The 24,185-nt window shown below is 29.3% G+C and overlaps 2 protein-coding genes across 2 annotated transcripts; both read right to left on the bottom strand.

Annotated features, from left to right (window-relative positions):
• Nucleotides 1-690: 690 nt before the first annotated feature.
• Nucleotides 691-17,425, bottom strand: LOC113389045. The gene is made up of 14 exons (XM_026626094.1): nt 17,288-17,425; nt 15,612-15,741; nt 13,333-13,479; nt 12,663-12,878; nt 12,443-12,588; nt 10,656-10,856; nt 8,414-8,664; nt 6,789-6,949; nt 5,476-5,588; nt 4,843-5,046; nt 4,617-4,720; nt 3,208-3,348; nt 2,811-2,958; nt 691-760 (listed from the first exon to the last, which is right to left on the bottom strand). Exons 2-13 carry the CDS (start codon nt 15,733-15,735, stop codon nt 2,832-2,834), a joined length of 1,935 nt encoding a protein of 644 aa, XP_026481879.1. The 5' UTR covers nt 15,736-15,741; nt 17,288-17,425; the 3' UTR covers nt 691-760; nt 2,811-2,831.
• Nucleotides 17,426-19,309: 1,884 nt separating this feature from the next.
• Nucleotides 19,310-20,284, bottom strand: LOC113389053 (succinate dehydrogenase assembly factor 3, mitochondrial). Its single transcript, XM_026626103.1, has 3 exons — nt 20,099-20,284; nt 19,617-19,726; nt 19,310-19,550 (listed from the first exon to the last, which is right to left on the bottom strand). The coding sequence occupies exons 1-3, from the start codon at nt 20,154-20,156 to the stop codon at nt 19,374-19,376; spliced, it is 345 nt and encodes a 114-aa protein (XP_026481888.1). The 5' UTR covers nt 20,157-20,284; the 3' UTR covers nt 19,310-19,373.
• Nucleotides 20,285-24,185: the final 3,901 nt, after the last annotated feature.

Genomic DNA, 24,185 nt, shown 5'->3' with positions numbered 1-24,185 from the left:
TTTAAGTGAATTTTATTTTTTACCTTAAAAATTGAATAACCTATTCTTTTCATTCACAACATAGTTTTTTAGTTCCTGAACTTGCCATACATTTAATTTATATTACTTTTAAGATTAGAGTGCATATCTTTTTTATCATTAAATACTATGCTTGTGAAAATAAGCATTACATATTTGATTTAATAAAATAAACATGAATTCTTGTTCTTAAAAATTCTTGTTTTTCACTAATTTTAATAGGTTTTAGAGATTAGGAACAAATCACCCATTTTTGTATAAGATCAATGTCTTTTTTTACACGTTTTTTTTTTTACACGGCTTCTTCTGGAACCAATCTACCGTGTAAAAACAGACTTAGGTGTACTTCTCTATTCTATTAAAATATTTAATAAAAAATAACTACCTATTGTTATTATTGTATTTAAGTCCGCTTTACAAAGTTTCACCTCATTCATTATTTTTTATTCAAAAATTGATATAGATTTAAAAACAATCTACTTCTTCATATAAACATGTGTATAAACATTCAAAGACTGATTGTTAAAATGCACACTAACTTATTAGTAAAGAATTGTTAATAAATTCTATCTGGTATGTACAAAAAAAATTCAAGCTGTATTAAACAGCTTTTGTATATATATATATATATATATATATATATATATAATTATAATTTTATATACGAACAACCGCAATTTCAAAACTCCGTTTTATAAATGAGACCAGTGTGAAGAGTCTTCTTCAGTCAAAGAGATCAATTCTGAAAAATAATAAATAAATAGATATTAGTAATTAATAAATTAAATAATTTTAAAAAAGCAATGGTAGGCAATTTGTGACCCATGGGTCAACTTTGGCAATTTCAAGTGACCTACTTTTTTATTAACTTTCCGTAGGTCACAAATTCCATCCGAAACAAAAAAAAAATCAAAACAAATATATAATTTCAATGGTATAGATTCTAGTTGAACCTAAAAAATCCAGAAAAATTAATTCACCAAACTTGGAAACAAACTAGTGGGGTGGGTGGCATCGTGCCTTAAGGCAAATTGCTGGAACTTCCCGTACCGTAACAAAATGTTCGAGGAGTACTGAATGTTTTTGAATAGATTATTATTAATATTGTAACATTGTCGAATATTTATAAGTATTATATAAGCTGAATTGCAAATTTAAATTATTTGTTAAGTTATATTAGAACTTTAGTCAGAATTAAAAATAAAATCTGAATTATTTTCGATATACAAGAAAAACTAAAAAAAAAAAAACTATACAATTTTTTTTTCCGAAATCAATTATTTTGTTAAGACAAGCAGAAAGTTCTTTGAATCATTTAAATTGGACGCTTAGTTCTCTCAAAAACTGCCATTTCTTACATATTTAGCTCCGTATCTTTGAAATGGCTGGGCCTGCCTTTGCCAAAAAACTAATAGACGCTTCTCTCAATCATTACTAATTGAATGTTTTTCAGATCATTCAAATCGGATATTCCGTTCTCTCAAAAAGTCGATTTCTATTTTCTGCACTCGTTGCTCCGTATCTCCGAAACGGCTGGACCTGCCTTTGCCAAAAACTAATCAGCTCTTTTCCCTATCAATAGGAATCGAATGTTTTTTGAACCATTCAAATCGGTTGATCCGTGCGCCCGGAAATGTGACTGGAAATTTGTATCCACACATACATACACACACACACACACACACATTCATTTTTTCTGAGGTATGCCAAAACGTTCAGAAACTTCAAAACGTCGAGAAATGTAAAAAATTTCAATTTCGATTTTCGGCCCATTACAATAACTTGCCCTATGGGAAGTTAATAATGTTTTTTCATACAAAATTTCACTTTTGGTTGCTTGATAAAAAGTAGGTTAATTTTAATAAAAAGTAGATTTCTTTTGAGGTTCAACTAGGATAGAATTTTATTCTGAATACAAAGAATTCTATCTCGTTTCGATAGGACGTTCAGTTTTTTTTTGGCATCTTTCCCGCTAATTAGGAAAAATCTAAAAAATTAAAACTATTGCTCACTATTTCTTCTGTAATTCCAAAAATAATTTGAATTTGTTTCTGAAATTTTAGGAATATATTCTTGGCTAGTTTTGGAAGACATTTTTGCAAAAAAAAATCGTTTTTTAAGCCACTAAAGCAGACTTCCCCCTTAAGTTTTGATCGCTGTTAAAATAAACTAGTGGGGTGCAAGGCATCGTGCAAAAATCTTGGTACGGAACTCAAAAAAATTTACACAGAATGTGTACACATTATTAGAAATCTATAAAATATCTGATAATTTGATGTACATATATTACATATTTTTGACCGCCAGTGACATTTTTTTAACTTATTTTTATTGAGAGTCCATAACCGCTGGACCTGCCTTCCCAATTTTTTTACTAGTTGTTCACTTCGTCAACACAAGTAAAATGTTTTTTGAATTATTAAAATCGGACGCTCCGTTCTCTTAAAAACTGAGTTACCGTTTTCGGCACTTTTTGCCCCATATCTTCGGAACGGCTAGACCTGCCTTCGCCAAAAACTAATCAGCACGTCTCCTTATCAATACGAATCGAATGTTTTTTGAATTATTCAAATCGGTTGATCCGTGCGCCCGAAATCGTCGACGAAATCATGTATCTGCACACACACACATCAATTTTTTCTAAGGTATTCCAAAATGTTCAGAAACCTTTGAAACGTAAAGATATATAAAAATCTTCATTATCGATTTTTTTTTGCAATTACTATAACTTACCCTACTAGGGAAGTTAATGATGATATATAAATAATAAATGATATAAATTCTTTCCTCACCTAATATTTATATCAGAAAGTTCAGTTGTTATCAGAATCTGGCTGGTTATGCTTGTGTCCAGGACTCGAATAGCATCTCCGTTTGAAATCTGTTAACAACCTTTGAGACAAGTTGGTCTGTTCCACCTTCACGGCTTGCATTGTGTTACTGTTACAATAAAAATACATTAGGTACAGAATAGAAATGTAACTTAATTTAAATAAAACTCTTAACAAGTTGGTATTGGTATTTAGCCTTGAGGCAAGTTACATGAACTTCCCGATATGTGTACATATTCGACTTAATCAATAAAAATTAAATTAATTTATGATCGATTAAAAGTATTACGAGAAATAAATTGAACTCTTTTGTACCAAGATATGATCGTAATATTTATAAATGAAATATATTATTTACCTAGTCTTTGTTAGTATTGTTCTTTCTGGTGTTGTAGTCATGTCCAGCGAGTACATGGCTGCAAGTGACCGAAGTTTTTCAATCTCTGCAGCGTCCAGGGCTCCAAGACGTAATTCAGCCTGGTGCCGGTCTTGCAAAAATCTATAAAAGACAAATCAATGTTAAAATTCGTTCAGTTCATTTTATTATAACAATTGCATAAAATAGCAATTAATAGAATGAACAAAAATGTTTGAACTATTTAACTTCCCGTAGGGCAAGTTATAGTAATCGCAAAAAAATCAAAAATGAAATTTTTGATATATCTTTACGTTTCAGAGGTTTCTGAACATTTTGGCATACCTTAGAAAAAATGGATATATATGTGTGTGTGTGTGTGTGTGTATGTATGTATGTATGTATGTACGTGTGTGTATGTATGTGCGGATACAAATTTTCGTCGACGATTTCGGGAACACGGATCAACCGATTTGAATAATTCAAAAAACATTCGATTCGTATTGATAAGGAGACGTGCTGATTAGTTTTTGGCGAAGGCAGGTCTAGCCGTTCCGAAGATACGGGGCAAAAAGTGCCGAAAACGGTAACTAAGTTTTTAAGAGAACGGAGCGTCCGATTTGAATAATTCAAAAAACATTTCACTTGTATTGACAAGATGAAGAATCGATAAAATTTTCATGAAGGTAGGTCTAGCGGTTTCGGAGATATGGAGGAAAAAGTAAAAAAATGAGCCATTTGGCGGTCAAAAATGATCATTAGGCATATGCACATCAAATTATCAGACATTTTATAGAGATTTTAACAATAAGTATACATTTTGTTAACATTCCTATCGGTTCCGTACCAATGCTTATGCGTTAGACAGCGACGCGGCGCTTACGTGCTTTATATTTTGTCCGTATGCAGTTAAAGCAGAACGATTGCTTTGAAAAAAAATTCAGATCTTCCATAATATGTCAAAATAAAGAAAAAAAAATTTTTTTAAAAAAAAAAAAAAAAAAAAAAAAATCTTTAAAAAATTGTTTTTCAAAAAAAAGTAATTTTTTGTCCAATTTATAGTTTCTCAAAAATCTTATTTTTTCAAAGTAAATTTTTTTCAAAAATGTTAATCGTTTTTAAAAAAATAATAATTTTTGGTACGGGAAGTTCCGGCAATTTGCCTTAAGGCACGATGCCTTAATTGCCTTAAGACAGAATTCCACTTACAGCTAGTTGTAAATTATTTTCAAAGTCTTAACAAATCCTTAGATATGTTAACAACACACTAGAGAACACATTTGTGTCAAGTATTATGTTTGAAAGCTGTCGGAGTTGTGGCGTTGTTAAGTGGATAAAACTCCTTTCTGAAGGAGTCAAACATTAACCAATCCGGCTTCGGATATGATAAGCCCATCTCTATATCTACTTACCTTGACAATAATTCATTAGCTGATGTCAACACTGTAAACCCCGGCCTTTCTTCTCTAATCCGCCTACAGCCAGCTCTTATTTCACGAACATCCAAACCAGAAACCTACAAAATTTATTCATTTGTATTCTAACATACTCTACTACTCATAGGAAAATAGTTTCTTTATAAAGAAAGATACTTTCTGCATAGTAAACAATTAATATTAAATAAGAAAGTTTTCTTACTGGGTCAGAACTGACGTCCCCCAAACTTCCATCACCACCCGAACAACTCCCGGCACCAGCTCCTGCGCCCCACATGATGTCATCGTCCATGGGACAAGTTGCAACCAGCGCAGTTCTGACTGGTGATGTAACATGTACTGGTGATGATACTTGAGCCGATGGTAATATTTGTCCTAGTTGAATGTGCTGGTTGTGCATGCCACTCTGTAAGAAAATAATAAATCAAAGATATCAGAGCTATGTTATGTTAGTAGTGGTGGCATCGCATGTTTTCAATAAGAGGACGTTGAAGATTTAGTATTCATGGTGAAATTATTTTATCATGTTTTTATGATATTGATCCTCAATGTGTTGGTAGTTACGAAATTGTCAAAAGCCATAACCGATACTGCCAATGACTGAAAACTAACCTCCAAATACCACAAATGCTATAACTGTGTTTATTGCACATTAAGTATATTTGATTTACTTATTTATTTAGTTTATTTTATTAAGTGCAACTAGTAACCGAGAATAGTTACTATACCTAAAGTAACTTTTGGAACAAAATAAATGTGACTTTGCCATAAAATACCCAACCTAGTATAACCCAAAAATAAATATTAATTTTCTTGTTGATTTTCTTAAACTCACTAATAATAATTTTGTCCTGTGCTGCTTTTCATGTCCAGAGTTTGTGCGTACTTGATGCTGCTGTATAGATGCCATCGTTTCGTTTCCAGGAAAATCTGTCAGCTCATCATCACCTATTAAAATAAAATTAAATACTTTAGAAAACTATCAAAATCAATTTAAATGTAAGCGGTTTTTTGTCTTAAGCTCGCATCAATAAAAATTGACATTTAGCTATTCAAAATTTGCAACTGTTTATTTCCAAGATAAAGTTTTTCCTTTCACTAAAAAAATTAATCAAGTTTGATTTCCAAATTAAAGCAAATTTAAAATATCTTTAATGGTGATAGTTATGATGTCCGTTAAAACCAAAACTATAAACTAGTGAGGTGTATGGCATCGTGCCTTGCAAATTGCTGGAACTTCCCGTATCGTAACGAAATGTTCAAGGAATACTGAATGTTTTCAAATAGATTATTATTAATTTTGTAACATTGTCTAATATTTATAAGAATTATATAAACTGAATTGCAAATTTAAAATTATTTGTTTAAGTTATATTAGAACTTTAGTCAGAATAAAAATAAAATCTGAATTATTTTCGATATACAAAAAAAAAAAAAAAAAATTGTACAATTTTTTTTTCCAAAATCAATTATTTTGTTAAGACAAGCAGAAAGTTCTTTGAATCATTTAAATCGGACGCTTAGTTCTCTCAAAAACTGCCATTGTTTGTACATTTAGCTCTGTATCTCCGAAATGGCTGGGCCTGCCTTTGCGAAAAACTAATAACCCCTTCTCCCAATCATTACTAATCGAATGTTTTTTAGATCATTCAAATCGTTTACTCCGTTCTCTAAAAAAGTCTATTTCTATTTTCTGCACTCGTTGCTCCGTTTCTCCGAAACGGCTGGACCTGCCTTTGTAAAAACTAATCAGCTCTTTTCCCTATCAATAGGAATCGAGTGTTTTTTGAAGCATTCAAATCGGTTGATCCGTGCGCCCTAAAACGTGACTGGAAATTTGTATCCATACATACATACACACACACACACACACACACATCCATTTTTTCTGAGGTATGCCAAAACGTTCAGAAACCTTCAAAACGTCGAGAAATGAAAGAATTTTGAATTTCGATTTTCGGCCCATTACAATAACTTACCCTACAAAAAAATTCAACAATTACCAAGAAATTGTCCGGCCGATCAATATAAAAAATTGATCAACATGATTCCCAACTGATATTTGATACTGTTTTTGAATATTCGAAATAGGTTCAGGAATTTTGTCAAAAATGTCTTTAATACAAGTAAAAACTAGATTATATTTACCTTCTCTGTCACTTTCATTAGTAAGAACGGCCTCAGAATCACTTGAACTTAACGAACTGGAACTAACAAATCCACCCGTAGTATTCGAACAATCCATAACACCTTCATCTTCATCCATATGTTGGTGATGGCCACCAGCCATCGCAGGAGCATAAGGATTCCTAGATAAAGACAAACGAATAATTAACTAGTGAGATTTAGACATTTGAAATGAGACATTTCAAATATATAGACAAGGAAATCGGCATAGATAAATAAACATTCAAAAGTTACATCATAAAACAAGATTTAATGAAAAATGCCTAAATCAGAAGAATATTTTACCCCGTTCCTTGAAAATAATAATTCAAATTAAACATTTGTGCCGTGTACTAAACGTAAGTTTATTGATTAGAAATTATTTCTACATTATTCGTAGTTTCTATATATCTTTGAAGTTATTGATATGGAAAATATTTTTTGGCAAGACAGATATTACAGCTGTTCAAAGAATGAGATTATATCGCCAGCGAAAAAGTAAAAAAAATACCATCAGTCAATGAATGTATGTTAATTTTGATTACATGAAGTTCTTCAAACACAATTATTACATGATGAGTGAAGTTGCGAAAACAATATTTGTTTAGGCGTTTAACATAATCCACTGTGAGAACGAATATTATAGAATTAATTAATATTTATTTATTACCGATCAAGTCATATTTGAGATATGACTATGATTTCATTATTGTTTTTAAATATTATACATATTATTAATGCCATTATAAATATATAACAAATGTGTTATTATATATCACGAGTGTTACCATCATACTACTAATAAACATTATTCAAAACTGTTATATAATGTATTTATCTTTACTTAACTTAAATTTGCTACTTTGTACGTAGCAAATAAGTTTTACTTATTTACTACGATTTGAATAATACAAAAAACATTTTATTTGTATTGACTAAATGAAGAACTGTTCAAAATTTTGGAAAGGCAGGTCCAACGACTTTAGAGATATGGAGGAAAAAGTAAAAAAATGAGCAATTTGGAGATCAAAAATGATCATTAGACATATGCACATCAAATTATCAGATATTACATAGTGATTTTAACAATAAGTATACATTTTGTTAACATTCCTATGGGTTCCGTACCAATGTTTACGCGTTAGACGGCGACGCGGCGCTTACGCGCTTTGATATTTCGTCTTTATGCAGTTAAAGCAGTACGATTGCTTTGAAAAAACCTTCAGAATTTCCAAAATATGTCAAAATGAAGAAAACATTTTTCTTTTCAAAAAAAATTTGTTTTCAAAAAAAAAATTTTTTTTAAAAAGTAATTTTTTGTCAAATTTATAGTTTCTCAAAAATCTAATGTTTTCGAAGTAATTTTTTTTCAAAAATGTTAATTGTTTTTAAAAAAATAATAATTTTTGGTACGGAAAGTTCCAGCAATTTGCCTTAAGGCACGATGCCTTAATTGCCTTAAGCCACTTACGGCTAGTTCAATAATTCTAATTCAATTCAGAATAACTTAAAATTAGCAAATAGGATTTTTTGGCAAACATAAACATCTCCTTTAAAAAATTAACAACAAGTTCCTTTACCGAATATTCATCATAATCCTTTATTACCTAAATGCATGTTTTCTGTATAGATATTCGCATCGTCTGTCCTGTTTCTGTGGCTGCGGGTGCTGATGTTGCCACCTGCCAGTTGCTGCAAATCGAGCCAGGGCTCCGCAGCTGTCCAGACTGGCACTTTTCTGGAAGGCATTCTTGTTGATGGTCTGTGACTTTAGGACACTTGGCTTAGCCGATATGGGAGCTGTCGGGGTTGGAGGCTGCTGCGTTATACTCAGGTCAGTCTCCATTAATTTCACAACCTAGAAGATAAGAGGGTTATCAATTTACATTGATGACGATATTTATTTATTTATTCAACGCCCAAGGCAATAATACAATATAGTTACATTTTAAAGTGTATAAATTATAAACTAAAGATAATGTGAGAAAATTAGAGTATTAAGAGTTCATAGATAGCTTTGTATATATATGCAGGGCCGGTCCTGCCTTGCATGCGATGCATGCAAAAAATGCGGGCGCAAGCCTTAGGGGGCGCCAAAACGAGTTTCGGAAATTAAATTTATAATATAATATTTATATTTTTTTATATAAAATCTAGAATTATTTATTGAAAATCTAGAATACTTAATAAATTATAATAAATAATTTAACTGAACTAGTGTTACGGAGACACAAAAAGCATATTTATATTGCAATGTGATATCAGTAGAAACAATTAACAATTAACAATTAGCTCTGTTTATTGCTTAATCTACTTATTAAATTTTTTCTTTGTTTGAAGTTACCGTGGAATCGAAAAAGAAATTATCTAGTGTTCAATCCCATAAGCGTAAACCTGCAAAAGATTAAATTAATTGTTGGGCATTATTGACGAAAAATTGCGAGCTGATTTAGTTGAATCGGAAATTGTTAAAAAATATAAACAAATTATAAAAAATGGAGAGTCAGTGCTTAGAAAATGACTTGTTTATTCCGAGAAATGGAATTGTAACTTTTGCTTTTGTTGCAAATATTTCGCATCTGATGAACTTTGAATGTTGAAGACATGCGTGGAACAAATATGAAATATGGAAGCAAAATTTACTTTGGAACAAAAATCTTGAGGCTTGTTTTATACCTTGTGGTGTTCATACTCTAAATTTAATAATTATTAACTATACAGAATAATACATACCAAATATAATAAGTTTTTTTTTCAATATTGTTCAATATTGTATAAGTTTTTTTTTCGATATTGTGTGTAATATCTTTGCATTTTTACTGATTTTTAAACAATACTTCTAAAATACGTTAAAAATTTAACTTTAAAACAACAAGCTGATATTCTGAATATGACGGCTCTTACGATATCAATAAGGTGAAGTTTACGACGCAATTTTGGATATTGTAAATGATGAAAAATTAAATTAAATTAAAATTTAAAAAATCGAACCTGAAATACGAGTGTTATGTTTGAAAATTAAATGCTAGTTTTTTTAAATATTAATATTGCACATACGTTAAAAATAATTGAAAATTTCAAAATACTTGATTATAATCAACCCCCGAATCGCCTCGATTTTCTATATAAATTTAAAATCAATATATTTTATACGCTTTTAGATCATATCTAATTTTTTGTGCACTAAATCCAGAATAATTAAAAATTAATTTATTTATTTCACTTAATATTTTTGTTAAATTGAAGTTATAGAGTTTAAGAAATGCATTTCAGAAATAGTATTTATTATTCTGATATCAAGATCTTTATATCAAAATAATAAATACTATATTTCTGAAATGCATTTCTTAAATTCTATAACTTTAATCTACCAAAAATATTAATTCTTTTGCTATGGTAGTCGAACTTACATTCTTAACAAATTTACTACATATTGAATATTACTAAAATGTGAAATTATAACAGGGATTGTTTTATTTATTGATATCGAAAATAATAAATAAATTTAAAATCAATATTTTTATACCCTTCTAGATTATATGTAATTTTTTGTGTACTAAATCCAGAATAATTGAAAATTAATTTTTTAAAAATATGTTAATATTTATATAATTTTAATGATAAACTGTTAAAACGGTGAAAATTAATAGGGGGGGGGGGGCGCTAGAAAAAAAAGTTGCATGCGGGCGCTAAAGACTCCAGGACCGGCCCTGTATATATGCATAACACTTAATATAAATAAACTACAAATATATAACATTAAATAAAAACTAATAAAATTAAACATTTAATAAACTATAAATCACTGCTTAAGACAGTCATTTCTAGATGTAAATTTAACCTTCTTACCTTTTGTATGGGATTGCTATTTTTGCGGATGAAAGGATCTATAAAATGTTTGCTGTCTTTAGAGATTTTCTCAATTTTTGATACTATATTCTTGTTTAATGGCAAAATTTTCTCGTGCAATCGTAGTCCTGATGGATGCCTGTCGTGTTTCTTACACGTTTTGTACTCTAAATACGAACATTTGCTAGTAAATCTGTGGCCCTGAAATGAAAAATTAAATCCTTGTAATCAAAGTATGAGATAAAAAAAATTCAATACCGGTATTTCGGTAATACCGGTATTTTTATTATTTTAAACAAATGTAAACAAAATTGAAAGTTATTACTGGAAATATAAAAAATTATATATACAACTACAACTATATACAACTAAATAATAAAAAATATTAAGTAATTTTTTTGAGAGTTTAACAAAATTATATCCAATTTAATTAAATCATCATCAGTATCGAGTATATTGAAAACTTTTCACCAAAATTGAACATACCGTTAAAAAAACGCAAAACTAATTAAAAATTCTCCAATGTATTGCCAGCATAATTTCCAATATGTTAAAGACTTAAAAAAAGTAATTTTTCTATACTAATTTAAGATTCGATACTTTATCAAGATAAATAATAACATAATTGTTAAGTATCTTTACTTGAAACAATATAATGGTCTTATATTAATTTCACACTGCGATACGTTTTACTTAAAATTATATTTTTTAATTGTAATAAAAAGCAAAAATATTTAGTAATTATTATGATAAATGTGTATAAAGTTAATAAAAAACTAGTGGTACAATGCATCATGCCTAAAGGCAAATTGCAGAAACGATTTTTGAGATTTTTGAAATTTTTGAGAACATTGTCTTTTTTGAAAAATTTGATTTTTTCATACTTAGAAATATTTTGGATAATTGGAAATATTTGAACTATTTTTCAAAAATGGTAATGCATTTTTTGAGATAACGGAGCGTCCGATTTGTATGATTCACAAAACATTTAATTTGTATCGACAAAATAGACAACTGATGAAATTTTTGGGTTGGCAGGTTTAGCGGTTTCGGAGATTCAACAAAAAAAAAGCGGAAAAAAAGTCATTTGGCGAACAAAAATGATCATTAGATATATGCACATCAAATTATCACATATTTCATTAATAATAATTAATTTTGTTCACTTTTCCATGGGTTCCGTACCAATGTTTATTCGTTATACTGCGACACGGCGCCCACGCGCTTCGATATTTTGTTTCTATGCAGCTAACGTATCGCGATTGCTTTGAAAAAAAAATTCCAAAATATTTCAAAATATAAAAAAATCAAATTTTTCGAAAAGGTCAATTTTTACTCAAAAATTTTAAAAATCTCAAAAATCGATTTCTTTCAGAGTTCCAAAAGATAATTGAATCTTTTTTAAAAATTTTAATTTATGGTACAGGAAGTTCCAGCAATTAGCTTTACACTAATAATAATTTATATTATATTCAAGGTGTCCCAGAATTCAACATAAAAAATTGAATAATAAAAGTTACTGTATTTATAATAATATATTTGAAAATATTTAATATCCTTTGAATATTTTATAACGGTACGGAAAGTTCCAGCAATTTGCCGTAAGGCACGATGCCATGCACCACTAGTTTGATATTTGTTTATACTATAAAACCACATATCTGTTTATGCGAATACCGAGAATACCTGTATTTTCAGGGTAAATACCGGTATTAATACCGCCGAAAAATCTGGCGGTATATCGGTATTGTATTCCCTGGTATATTATCATCTTAATTTATATTTACCTTAGAATCTCGCATCTCACAATCCATAGATCTTTCCCTGTGACACCTCTTGCGTTTCCCGCAGAAAAACAAATTGGCCCTGAAATTCTCTTGTCCTCCACCACTTGCAGAATGCTTATACGATCTCTTCTTCTTGAGCATATTGCCTACAAAACAATATAAATTATAGATTATTTATAGCCATTTATATTTCTATTACTACTTGTGTCCATTATCTTACCAGAGACAGGAAAGTTAAGTGAACATGATAGATTAGGAGTACTCGGGGTTGTTGTAGTTTCATACTCAATAGTTGAACGTTTGAATTTCCTCTTACGCCTTGCACTGATCCTGGTTACAACTCCTCCGTGAGCAGATAGTGCAGCGTTGCCTGCAATCACTGCATTGCCACCCATTGGTGAGAAGTTTTCATTGAAGGAATCTGATTCAAAATTTCCTAAAAAACAATTGAAATTTATTATGCATGTGTTCATATATATATTAGGGTGGTCCTTAATATGAATATTTTCGATAATATAGCCCCCGAGGGCTCAAATGCTTCCAAATTGATAAAAAACAATTCTGAAAGTTTTAGTTCTTAATATTAACTTTTAGATAGTGCGCAATTCAATCGAACTTTGTATGAAAATAGCATGAAAAAATTTTCAAAAATTTTAAAAATGTTTTTAGATATAATTTAGCGAAAAGTTATACCTAAAAATTTTTTTTTTAATTTTCAATTTTTCACAAAACTATGAGAGAATTGTTTTTTTTATCAATTTGGAAGCATTTGAGCTTTTGGGAGCAAGGAAATTCGAAAATGTCCATATTAAGGACCACCCTAGTGTATATATATATATATATATATATATATATATATATATACAGCAATGTTTAGTATCAATTATTACCAGCATGAAGTCCAAGTAGTTTCTGTGAATTGAGATTTAGCCTTTGAGCATGGGATTCATCGCTGTCACTGTGCATTATTTGTTGAACGTCTAACCCTGGAACACCTTGGGGTCTAAAGCATTCTAGGGGGCTGCTCGAACTGTCCTCTAGATATATAAAAAAAAATTAATATTATTCAAACTATTGATTGATAGGTCTTGGATTTGTACGCATAGCATTGCACTTGGTACAAGAAATCCAAAATATAAAAATAAATTAGCTGTAAGTGGAATTCTGTCTTGAGGCAATTATGGCATCGTGCCTTAAGGCAAATTGCTGGAACTTCCCGTACCGTAACGAAATGTTCGAGGAATACTGAATGTTTTCAAATAGATTATTATAAATATTGTAACATTGTCTAATATTTATAAGAATTATATAAACTGAATTGAAAAATTGAAATTATTTGTTTAAAGTATATTAGAACTATAGTCAGAATTAAAAATAAAATCTGAAATATTTTCGATATACACAAAACTAAAAAAAAAAAAAAAAAAATTGAACAAATTTTTTTTCCAAAATGAATTATTTTGTTAAGACAAGCAGAAAGTTCTTTGAATCATTTAAATCGGACGCTTAGTTCTCTCAAAAACTGCCATTTTTTACATATTTAGCTCCGTATCTTCAAAATGGCTGGGCCTGCCTTTGCCAAAAACTAATAAACACTTCTCCCAATCATTACTAATTGAATGTTTTTTGAATCATTCAAATCGGATGCTCCGTTCTCTCAAAAATTCGATTTCTATTTTCTGCACTCTTTGCTCTGTATCTCCAAAACGGCTAGATCTGCCTTTGCCAAAAACTAATCAGCTCATTTTCCTATCAATAGGAATCGAATGTTTTTTGAACCATTCAAATCGGTTGATCCGTACGCCCGAAAACGCGGACGAAAAATTGTATCCATACATACATACCCACACACACACACATCCATTTTTTCTGAGGTATGCCAAAATGTTCAGAAACCTTCAAAACGTCGAGAAATGTAAAAATTTTCAATTTTCGGCCTACGGGAAGTTAAAATAGAGCTTGTTTTTCATGTAAAAGTCTTCGTGTAAGTTTTTCGTGTAAAATATTAAAAAGATCATAATTAAAAGAAGGGAAAAAAAATTTTCAACAGAAAGTTGGACTGAAAAAAGAAATTTTCTGCAGAAAGTTGTTCTTATTTAATAATTCTATGACGTCTCAATTGGAAAGTTTGATAATGTACTGGTTGCTGCAAATATTGCAAAATACAACAATGGATATTTGTTAAATTTTTTAATTCTATTATTTGTTAATACTAGTAGAATAATTTATGAAAATAAGACTGTTGAAGTCCAAGCTGGTATAAAATATTAGGATTTACTCTAGTATTTTGGACAAGGATGCTTATGAAATTTGTATGTTTGTCATGAAAGACACTTATGGGGCAAAGCTGCCATAACAAAGCTCATAAAATAGCGCTGTCATGGCAACGCTCTCTTATGCATGTTCTTGATATTGAAAATTATGAAAATGTCTATGTATTTGCTGTGCAATCAAGCGCATTTTACATATAAACAAGCAAGGAATAATGTTATAATAACATAATTCTAGATGGTGCAGTTATCATAACATTATTCCTTGCTTGTTTATATGTAAAATACGCCTGATCGCACGGCAAATAGATAGACATTTTCACAATTTTCAATATCAAGAACAAGCATAGAGAGCGCTGCCATGACAACGCTATTTTATGAGCTCTGTTACGGCAGAATTGATCCATTTGTCTGTATTGAGAAGTTTGAAAACGTATCGGTTGTGGCAATTATTGCAAAATACAGAAAAAATCTTCAATATAAGAATGTTATTATTGGAAGCAGTTAAACTAGAAAAATACATTTTCTAAAAGTGCTTTCTTTCAAAGATAAATTGACTTCACACACAGAGTCTTAAATCAGACTCTAAAATAAATAAAAATTCTTTCACAATCAATCTTTAAAGATAAATTCTAGACAAAACATTATGATAAGAAATGATAGTGTTATTTTTGTAATTTCTGGATTAATATGACATGTAGTAAAGATATCTACCAGGCCATGTAGATTTTCTATACCAATTTGTATATAAATATTTTGTATGATTCTGAATTAGATGTTGACATATGTATTAACAAAGTCTAGTAATCGGGCATAACATCAATAAAACATGTCCGATTACTAGACTCTGTTAATATATATATATATATATATATACATGTTAGTATAAAGAAACTTACGCAAGTTTCCTGTTGATCTAGTACGTCTATGTAATCCCCATCTATTCTGAAAATTTGCACCACTTCTCGATGATTCCTCCAACGCTAGTGTCAAATCATGAGAGAATTGCTCCATCGCAGCCATTGCTCTCTAAAATAAATAAACAAGAAATATTCTTATATTAGTATACAATACAAATATTTCAAACATAATATAAATTTTGTGTTTATGTATATTTATATATGAATATATACATAATATAGAATATATACATATATATATATATATATGTGTGTATACATGAAAAAACAGATAAAATTTATGAGTACTCTAGTTGATGGTGCAAATAAAATTTCTTATTTAAAAGTAATTTTGCACTAATTAAGTTAATAGTTCATATTAATAAAATGGCAAATTATACAGTAAAAACTGATACAAAAATTCTACATTATAAATCCTATTAACACCCCATAATGTTCATCGACTATTGCTTATTAAAGCACATATTTTAATCAAACTGTTGTATCATATAATTTATTATTTCTTATATCTTGCAAAGTCCTTTCTCCAATATATGCATTTTAATCCAATCTTTTGTGACAAAAAATGTTAAAATCAATCTGTTATTAAAAAAACATAGTTTCCAATTGTTCATTTATAAAATGTTTTGATTAGGCAAATCATTGTCTCGAAAAGTGTAACTTATAACTTTGTGATATAAAGAGAGTGCACAATATAAGATACAAATTATTACGGAATAATCTTTATAATAATTATTATTTACAAGGAATCTATTAGATATTTTTTTAAATTTATATATATATATATATATATATATATATATATATATAATCACTTATTTATTGATTATGACATATGTGGAGTTAGATCAATATTTAATTTTATTATCTACTCAATTACAAAACTTTTATTTCAAGGTTTTCTGTTTTTTCTATACAATATAGATAATGAAATATCTTTCATAATTAATTTTTACAAAATTTAAAACAAAGTTTATGATAGTTTAAACTATACTTATTAATTCTTTTGCTTAATCTGAAAACTGCAATAATAAATTTACATTTATATTAAAAATATTTACAAATGAAAGAAAAATATTTCATGTTAATATATTTTTGAAAACCATAAAAATATTGATCTAAAAACAAACATGTCACAGCCAGAGTCTGTGCCAATAAGTATTTTGTTGTGTAAACAAACTTTTATATATAAATACATAAAGAAAACTCTTTACATAAAAATGCAAAAAAAATAATAACTTAAAATGCAAAATTTAAACATCAATAAAAAATATAATACATGCCATTAAGATATTAAAATATTATAACTAGAATTTTATAATTACAAATGCAAATCACTTTTAGTGATGCAATTGTAATGAAAATATTTACATATACTATATTTATTACAGTTGTCCTATATCATTTAATGTCAACAAACAACCATACAGAGTTCTAGTCTTTCTCTTTAGAATGTGCAAGTGAATTTTCCGCTCCCGACCCACTTTTTGTCCATCGACCTTAATATTATCAAAACACCTATCTTCAAACATAAACAAATAATAAATATTAAACAATCAATAACAAAAATCTCGATTATTATAAATACGCTGGTGTGGGTCCTTTACCCAGACGGAGTGGAACGACCTTAATAATATGCGCATTTGTTTATGTACCTGATTAATTAGATTCCCTGAAAATATTCGGCACCTTTTAATTTCACAACATAATAAAACAATGTCTAATTCGGACGTAGCAATTCAATATAAATAGTAATCAATTCGACAAAAGCACTGTCAATATATTGTTTTCACAAGACTTGTAATAACTAACGTGAAGTTGGATCGATTTAATAGATGACGGATGAGGGTCGCCAACTTAGGGATATAAATTATAAAATCCGCTAAATTTAAATTGTGAATGAAATATTAATTTAAAATAAATTGTGAAAAAAGTAAAATATTCAGTATAAATTATTAACGTATTTTAATATTAATATATTTTTAAAAGGCGTAAGAACATAAAAATTGTTTGATTGTTTTTGACCATCAAAAAATCAATATTTAAATTAATAATTATTTAAATTTATTGAATAAAGTGTTGGTACAAATTATATACATAATATATATATATATATATATATATATATTAATTTAGAAATATAATCAAACAGCTCTAATTTATTAAATAATATTAATTATACAAATGTTTCAAGACTAGGTTTGTTTATATAATAATTTTTTTTGTTTTTCCACTGAAAAAGAGTAAAATTGTGACTCAAAACGTACGAAAATATATTAAGATATGTTTTAAAGAAATAATTTAGTTGTTTTTTTACTATCTGTATGAATGCTTATTTAAAAAGTCCCTTTGTTTTAATTTACATACAAATATTTGTTGTAAAAAAAGTGTAGCTGTTTGAATTATTTGCTTAATTTGGTAACTGCAATAATAAATTCACTTTTATATTGAAATAAATTCTTGAAAATTATGAAAATATTGACTGTCGTAGCCAGTCTCTTAATTATCATCTCGAAATATTATTACTATAATGTTATATGAGTAATAAACAGCCAATGCATTGATATAAAATATAATATTATAAATTGTATGTTTCGAGAACCATATGTGTCTTATAATTTAGCTAAAAACATCTTGTAATAAATACAAATCTATTAATAATACAAATTTAATCAAAATGTGTATAAATGTAGAGATATGTACTTACATTTTTTAATAATATTAATAATATAAATGATTTGTTTATTTTTTATAACAAATTGAATTGTTTACTTTTTAATTAATTGAATTAGCCTTTTACATGATTTACATGCAATTATATTCTAATTTTAAAATTATCTGAAGGATTTATCATTTAATATTAATATTTGATTAAATTTATTCTATTATTAATATTTTTGTATTCATTATTATGTATTTTGATCTAAATATAAGACACAAATGATTTTTCAAATAGTATAATTTAAAATATTAGTATTATATTTGATTTCAATTAACCAAACATCTAAAAAAATCAACTAAAAATATTGCAGATTGTCTAATAGTATTGCAAATTGTCTTTGAATATTATAGATTGTCTGAAAATGTTATAAATTACTGATAAAATCAATTAATAAAAGATGTAATCATATTTTATATCAAAGCATTGGCTGCTAATTAATCAAATAATACACCTACACACACATATATATATATATATATATATATATATATATATATATACATATTATAGAATTTTGTGATATGAGTGGAACAAATATTAAATGTTAAGTATGAATAATACAACACTCAGATTTTTAACACACACTTTATTTGGTAATTCCAGACGTTTCGAGACTATGGTATGCCTCATATTCATTGTAATTTCAAAACAGTTACTTATATACTGCACATTATTTAATATTTTATTTAAATTACATTTATTTTTTGAAAATACAAAAAACATCAACACAGAAATTACACTGCAAATGAGGCATACCATGGTCTCCAAACGCTGTAATTACCAAATAAAGTGTGTATTAAAAATCTGAGTATTGTATTGTTCATACTTAACATTTAATATATATATATATATATATATATATATATATATATATATATATATAATGGTAATAAAGAAAAAGGAAAAAAAATTACTACATATCAACTAAATTTCTAATATTTAATTTGTTGTTCGACTCAATAAATATATTTACATTTTACAAGTTACAATTAAATTTTACTATTTTCTTTTATCCATCATCAAGTTTTTCCTTCTTCTTGTTTTCCTTCTGCGGCAAGTTTTAATTCATATAATTGCACTAATTGTTCTTCCTTCATTAAATCTAAAATATGTTTATCTAGTGATCGTCCAATCGCTCCATCTTGATTATATTGAGAACCCAGTCTCAGTTGTTTTGATAAATCAACAGCATATTTCTAAAACCAAGATAACATTTAATAATAAAAAATAGTATTTTATTTTAATTTTGGGGTGATTCATACCGTCCATTCTGTCATGAATTTTTCTGCTTCGTTTGGTGTACATTTTTTATGCCTTTTGAATTCATCTTTTGCATAATTGTCGCCTAGTGCTTGTAATTCTTGAGGGAGACCTAATCATAAAAAATATATTATTTCAAAATAATAAGAGACTAGATGTCAGTGGCATTTTGTAATAAAAAATTAATATAATAATTTATGAGTGATTTACAAGTATAACGAGTTGATGTAGGTTCTTTATAATGTTAGAGACAATTGCAGATTTTTTAAATTCATACAAAATTGCCAAATATTTTGGTTATTCAATAGTCAACATTTAAATTTATTTATAATTAGGATGTTCGTTTAAACAATGAACATTATCAATATGTAGTTTTATTATAAAAATTAATAATTTACCATTTATTCTCTAGAATGAAAAAGTTTTGCATCTTGTCTCTATAGGAATTAGTTATTAATTTATCTCCTGTTTTTCATTTACTAACCTCGATGTAATCTGAGAATACTTTTGTACAGCATACGAACTTTTGTAATGTGCTTCATCTTTTACATTATTCTCTGCGAATATTTAAATCAAGCTCATTGACCAGTCAACCTGTTGGCTCAATTTTATTTAAAAATAATTGTATAATACATAAACATGATTTTGAACAGTGAAAATTGTGTCAACAAATAAGGAATGTCACCTGTCAAGTAAATGTCAAATGTCACGTGGTTGAAAACTCGCACGTTTTGTGTCTGGATTAACTGAATTGACGGGATATAAATTTAAGGGATTCAAATTTTGTAAATTGTTTAAATATATTGTAGATTGTCTAAAAATATCGTGAAAAGATGATTAATAATTGATGATTATCTGAAAATGCTGTAGATTAGCTGAATATTCAGTTTCAATTACAAATACATTTTTTAACTGAAATGTATATAATTATGAAATTATTTATGCGATATACATCTATTGTTTATCTATGATATATTATTAGAAACATTAACGCACAATTAACTATCTACAATATTTTCTAGATAAAAGAAGAGTGGTAACGGAAAAATATTTCAATTATTTTGTTTCTAGACCTTATACATTCAATTTACCTTGTTGAAACAAACTGAAAGTTCTTTGAATCATCTAAATCGGACGCTTAGTTCTCTCAAAAACTGCCATTTTTTCAACATTTAGCTCTATATCTCCGAAACCGCTGGGACTACCTTTGCCAAATACTAATAACTACTTTTCCCCATCATTACGAACTGAATGTTTATTGGATTATACAATTAGGATGATTCGTTCTCTCAAAAACTCGATTTCTATTTTTTGCACTCTTTGCTCCATATCTCCGTAACGGCTGGACCTGCCTTTGTCAAAAACTAATTAGACATCTTCCTATTAATAGGAATCGAAAGTTTTTTAAACCATTCAAATCGGTTGATCCGTGCGCCCGAAAACGTGGACGAAAAAATGCGAACATACAAAATACACACACACACACGTCCATTTTTTCAGAGGTATGCCAAAATGTTCAGAAACCTTCAATACGTCGAGAAATGCAAAAATTTTCATTTTCGATTTTCGGCCCATTGCTATAACTACCCTACAATTTTAGTGAAGTTTAAGGAAGTTTAGGGTTTAGGGAAGTTAATATCAACAAAATCTTCTTGAATATTTGAAGTATAAAATTTCTGAATAGAAAAGAAAAACAAGAAATATTTAAAAAGGTTGATATTAAGTAAGTTCTGTGGGTTGTTCTTGGTGACTTTTGGCAAGTCAGACCCTCTCACCACGTTAAGGTGACAACCCGTCGAGAGGGAGGGAAGGAAAAGGGAAAGGCAAAGGGTATAATGGTATAAGGGTTATCAACTCAAATACTCAATTCACAAATATTGCCGAGTTAGGAAAAGTGAGTCTTGGAGGACAGTCAGCTACCTCTGTCCACCAATATCACTAATCCGCCACATATACCACACTTATTGGCCACAGGTATACCAGAAATGAGGAAAGGTTTATTATAAATGGAAGCAAAGGTTAAATGTTATGAAACGAATGAGAAAAAAATCCTACGCCTATCAACCTAATCTAACGCTGAAAAATTTCCTAACTTTGTTTATAATAAACGAATTCTTTATGCCTAACGAATATAATACACGAATATATAATACACGCGAATATATAATACACGAATATATATAGAAAAAACAATTGCATAGCATATAAAGAGATTAAATGTGTATCCAAAGCATAATAAAACATTGTATGCACATAAAGAACAAATAAAATATGTCTCACATGTTGAAGAAAAAAAAATCTGACCTTTTGAGCTCGGAACCGCGTGAGCCCTGTAAAGAAAATAAGAAATATTAGAATGATTTCATGAGTGATTGACCTAATTATTTTTTATATACTATCTATTACATACCTCTGTTCAAAAGAACTCCAGATATTTTTCCCTTTTGGCCTTTTGTCCTTTGCTGGCAACAAATCCCTCCATATAATGAAAAAATATAAATTTAAACTTGTTGTTAATTTCAAAAAATGTATACATTCTCTCTATTCTATCAAGTTCTGTAAAGAAAATAAGAAATATCAGGCTGATTGCAAAATTAATTGCCTTCATTATTTTTTATATAGTATTACATACCTTTAATCAAATGAACTCCAGATATTTTTTTTGCATATGCTTATATGCTGGCAACAGAAATATAGGTTATTTAACCTCTATAATAAAAAATATAGGTTAGAATTTGTTGTTAATTTTGTTGAACTTTATCCATTCTCTAAATAATTTACCTTTTTCTTGTAAATTCGAGCAGCAAATAACGTTTGCTCATAAAGTGCTGAAATATTTAAAAATCGGTTTCTCAACCGTAAGGTGAAAAGAGGTAATAATTTTAGACCTGAACTAGGTATAAATGACAAATGTAGAAAAGTGCGGTGTTTAAAAGTGAAAAAACAAATAAGCAATAAGATCTGAAACTAACGGTGAAGTAAAAAATATAGACTAAAAATAAAACAAAATCTGAAATAGAACTGGGTGATGTATGAAAAATTTCGTATTAAAATTGGTAGGAAAAAAATATAGAAATGACGGTAACTGAAATAAAAAAAAAACAAAAGGGGAAAATATCAAAATATAAAAAAGAGCCCATAAAGGCAAACACTTGTCCAGTAAAGTGAAGCGAAGCGAAGAGAATGTCAGGCACAAGTAAACCGTTAAAAAAGAGTTAAAATTTTTAGGCACACGGTAGGTATAAGTAATTAATTTGAGATTGAGAAAGTTAAGTCCTGCAAGAGTCAGTAAATTGTTAAAATAAGACCTGAAAAAATGCAAAACCCCACCAGACGTCGGCAAGCCGCGACAGAAGCGACGCATTACAGGCAAGCACCAGTCCGGTAAAGCAATGCGCGCAAAACCCCAGACGCCGGAAAGCCCCTTAAGGCAAACACTTGTCCGGTAAAGTAAAGCGAAGCGAAGAGAATGTCAGGCACAAGTAAACCGTTAAAAAAAGAGTTAAAATTTTTAGGCACACGGTAGGTATAAGTAATTAAGTTGAGATTGAGAAAGTTAAGTCCTGCAAGTCCGATAACACGGTAGGTATAAGTAATTGAGTTGAGATTGAGAAAGTTAAGTCCTGCAAGTCCCGATAACACGGTAGGTATAAGTAATTAATTGAGATTGAGAAAGTTAAGTCCTGCAAGAGTCAGTAAATTGTTAAATAAGACCTGAAAAAAATGCAAAACCCCACCAGACGTCGGCAAGCCGCGACAGAAGCGACGCATTACAGGCAAGCACCAGTCCGGTAAAGCAATGCGCGCAAAACTCCACCAGACGCCGGAAAGCCCCTTAAGGCAAACACTTGTCCGGTAAAGTAAAGCGAAGCGAAGAGAATGTCAGGCACAAGTAAACCGTTAGAAAAAGAGTTAAAATTTTTCGGCACACGGTAGGTATAAGTAATTAAGTTGCAAAGTCCTGCAAGAGTCAGTAAATTGTTAAAATAAGACCTGAAAAAAATGCAAAACCCCACCAGACGTCGGCAAGCCGCGACAGAAGCGACGCATTACAGGCAAGCACCAGTCCGGTAAAGCAATGCGCGCAAAACTCCCCCAGACGCCGGAAAGCCCCTTAAGGCAAACACTTGTCCGGTAAAGTAAAGCGAAGCGAAAGAGAATGTCAGGCACAAGTAAACCGTTAGAAAAAGAGTTAAAATTTTAGGCACACGGTAGGTATAAGTAATTAAGTTGCAAAGTCCTGCAAGAGTCAGTAATTGTTAAAATAAGACCTGAAAAAATGCAAAACCCACCAGACGTCGGCAAGCCGCGACAGAAGAAGCGACGCATTACAGGCAAGCACCAGTCCGGTAAAGCAATGCGCGCAAAACTCCACCAGACGCCGGAAAGGCCCTTAAGGCAAACACTTGTCCGGTAAAGTAAAGCGAAGCGAAGAGAATGTCAGGCACAAGTAAACCGTTAAAAAAAGAGTTAAAATTTTTAGGCCCACGGTAGGTATAGTAATTAAGTTGAGATTGAGAAAGTTAAGTCCTGCAAGTCCCGATAACACGGTAGGTATAAGTAATTGAGTT

The sequence above is a fragment of the Ctenocephalides felis genome, unplaced genomic scaffold (genome assembly GCF_003426905.1).
Source record: "Ctenocephalides felis isolate EL2017-DRISC unplaced genomic scaffold, ASM342690v1 CF-g0.4_SCAFFOLD_03573, whole genome shotgun sequence".
Lineage (NCBI taxonomy): Eukaryota > Metazoa > Arthropoda > Insecta > Siphonaptera > Pulicidae > Ctenocephalides > Ctenocephalides felis.
The sequence above is the reverse complement of the archived record's forward strand: the minus strand, read 5'-3'. Positions and strand labels throughout refer to the sequence as shown.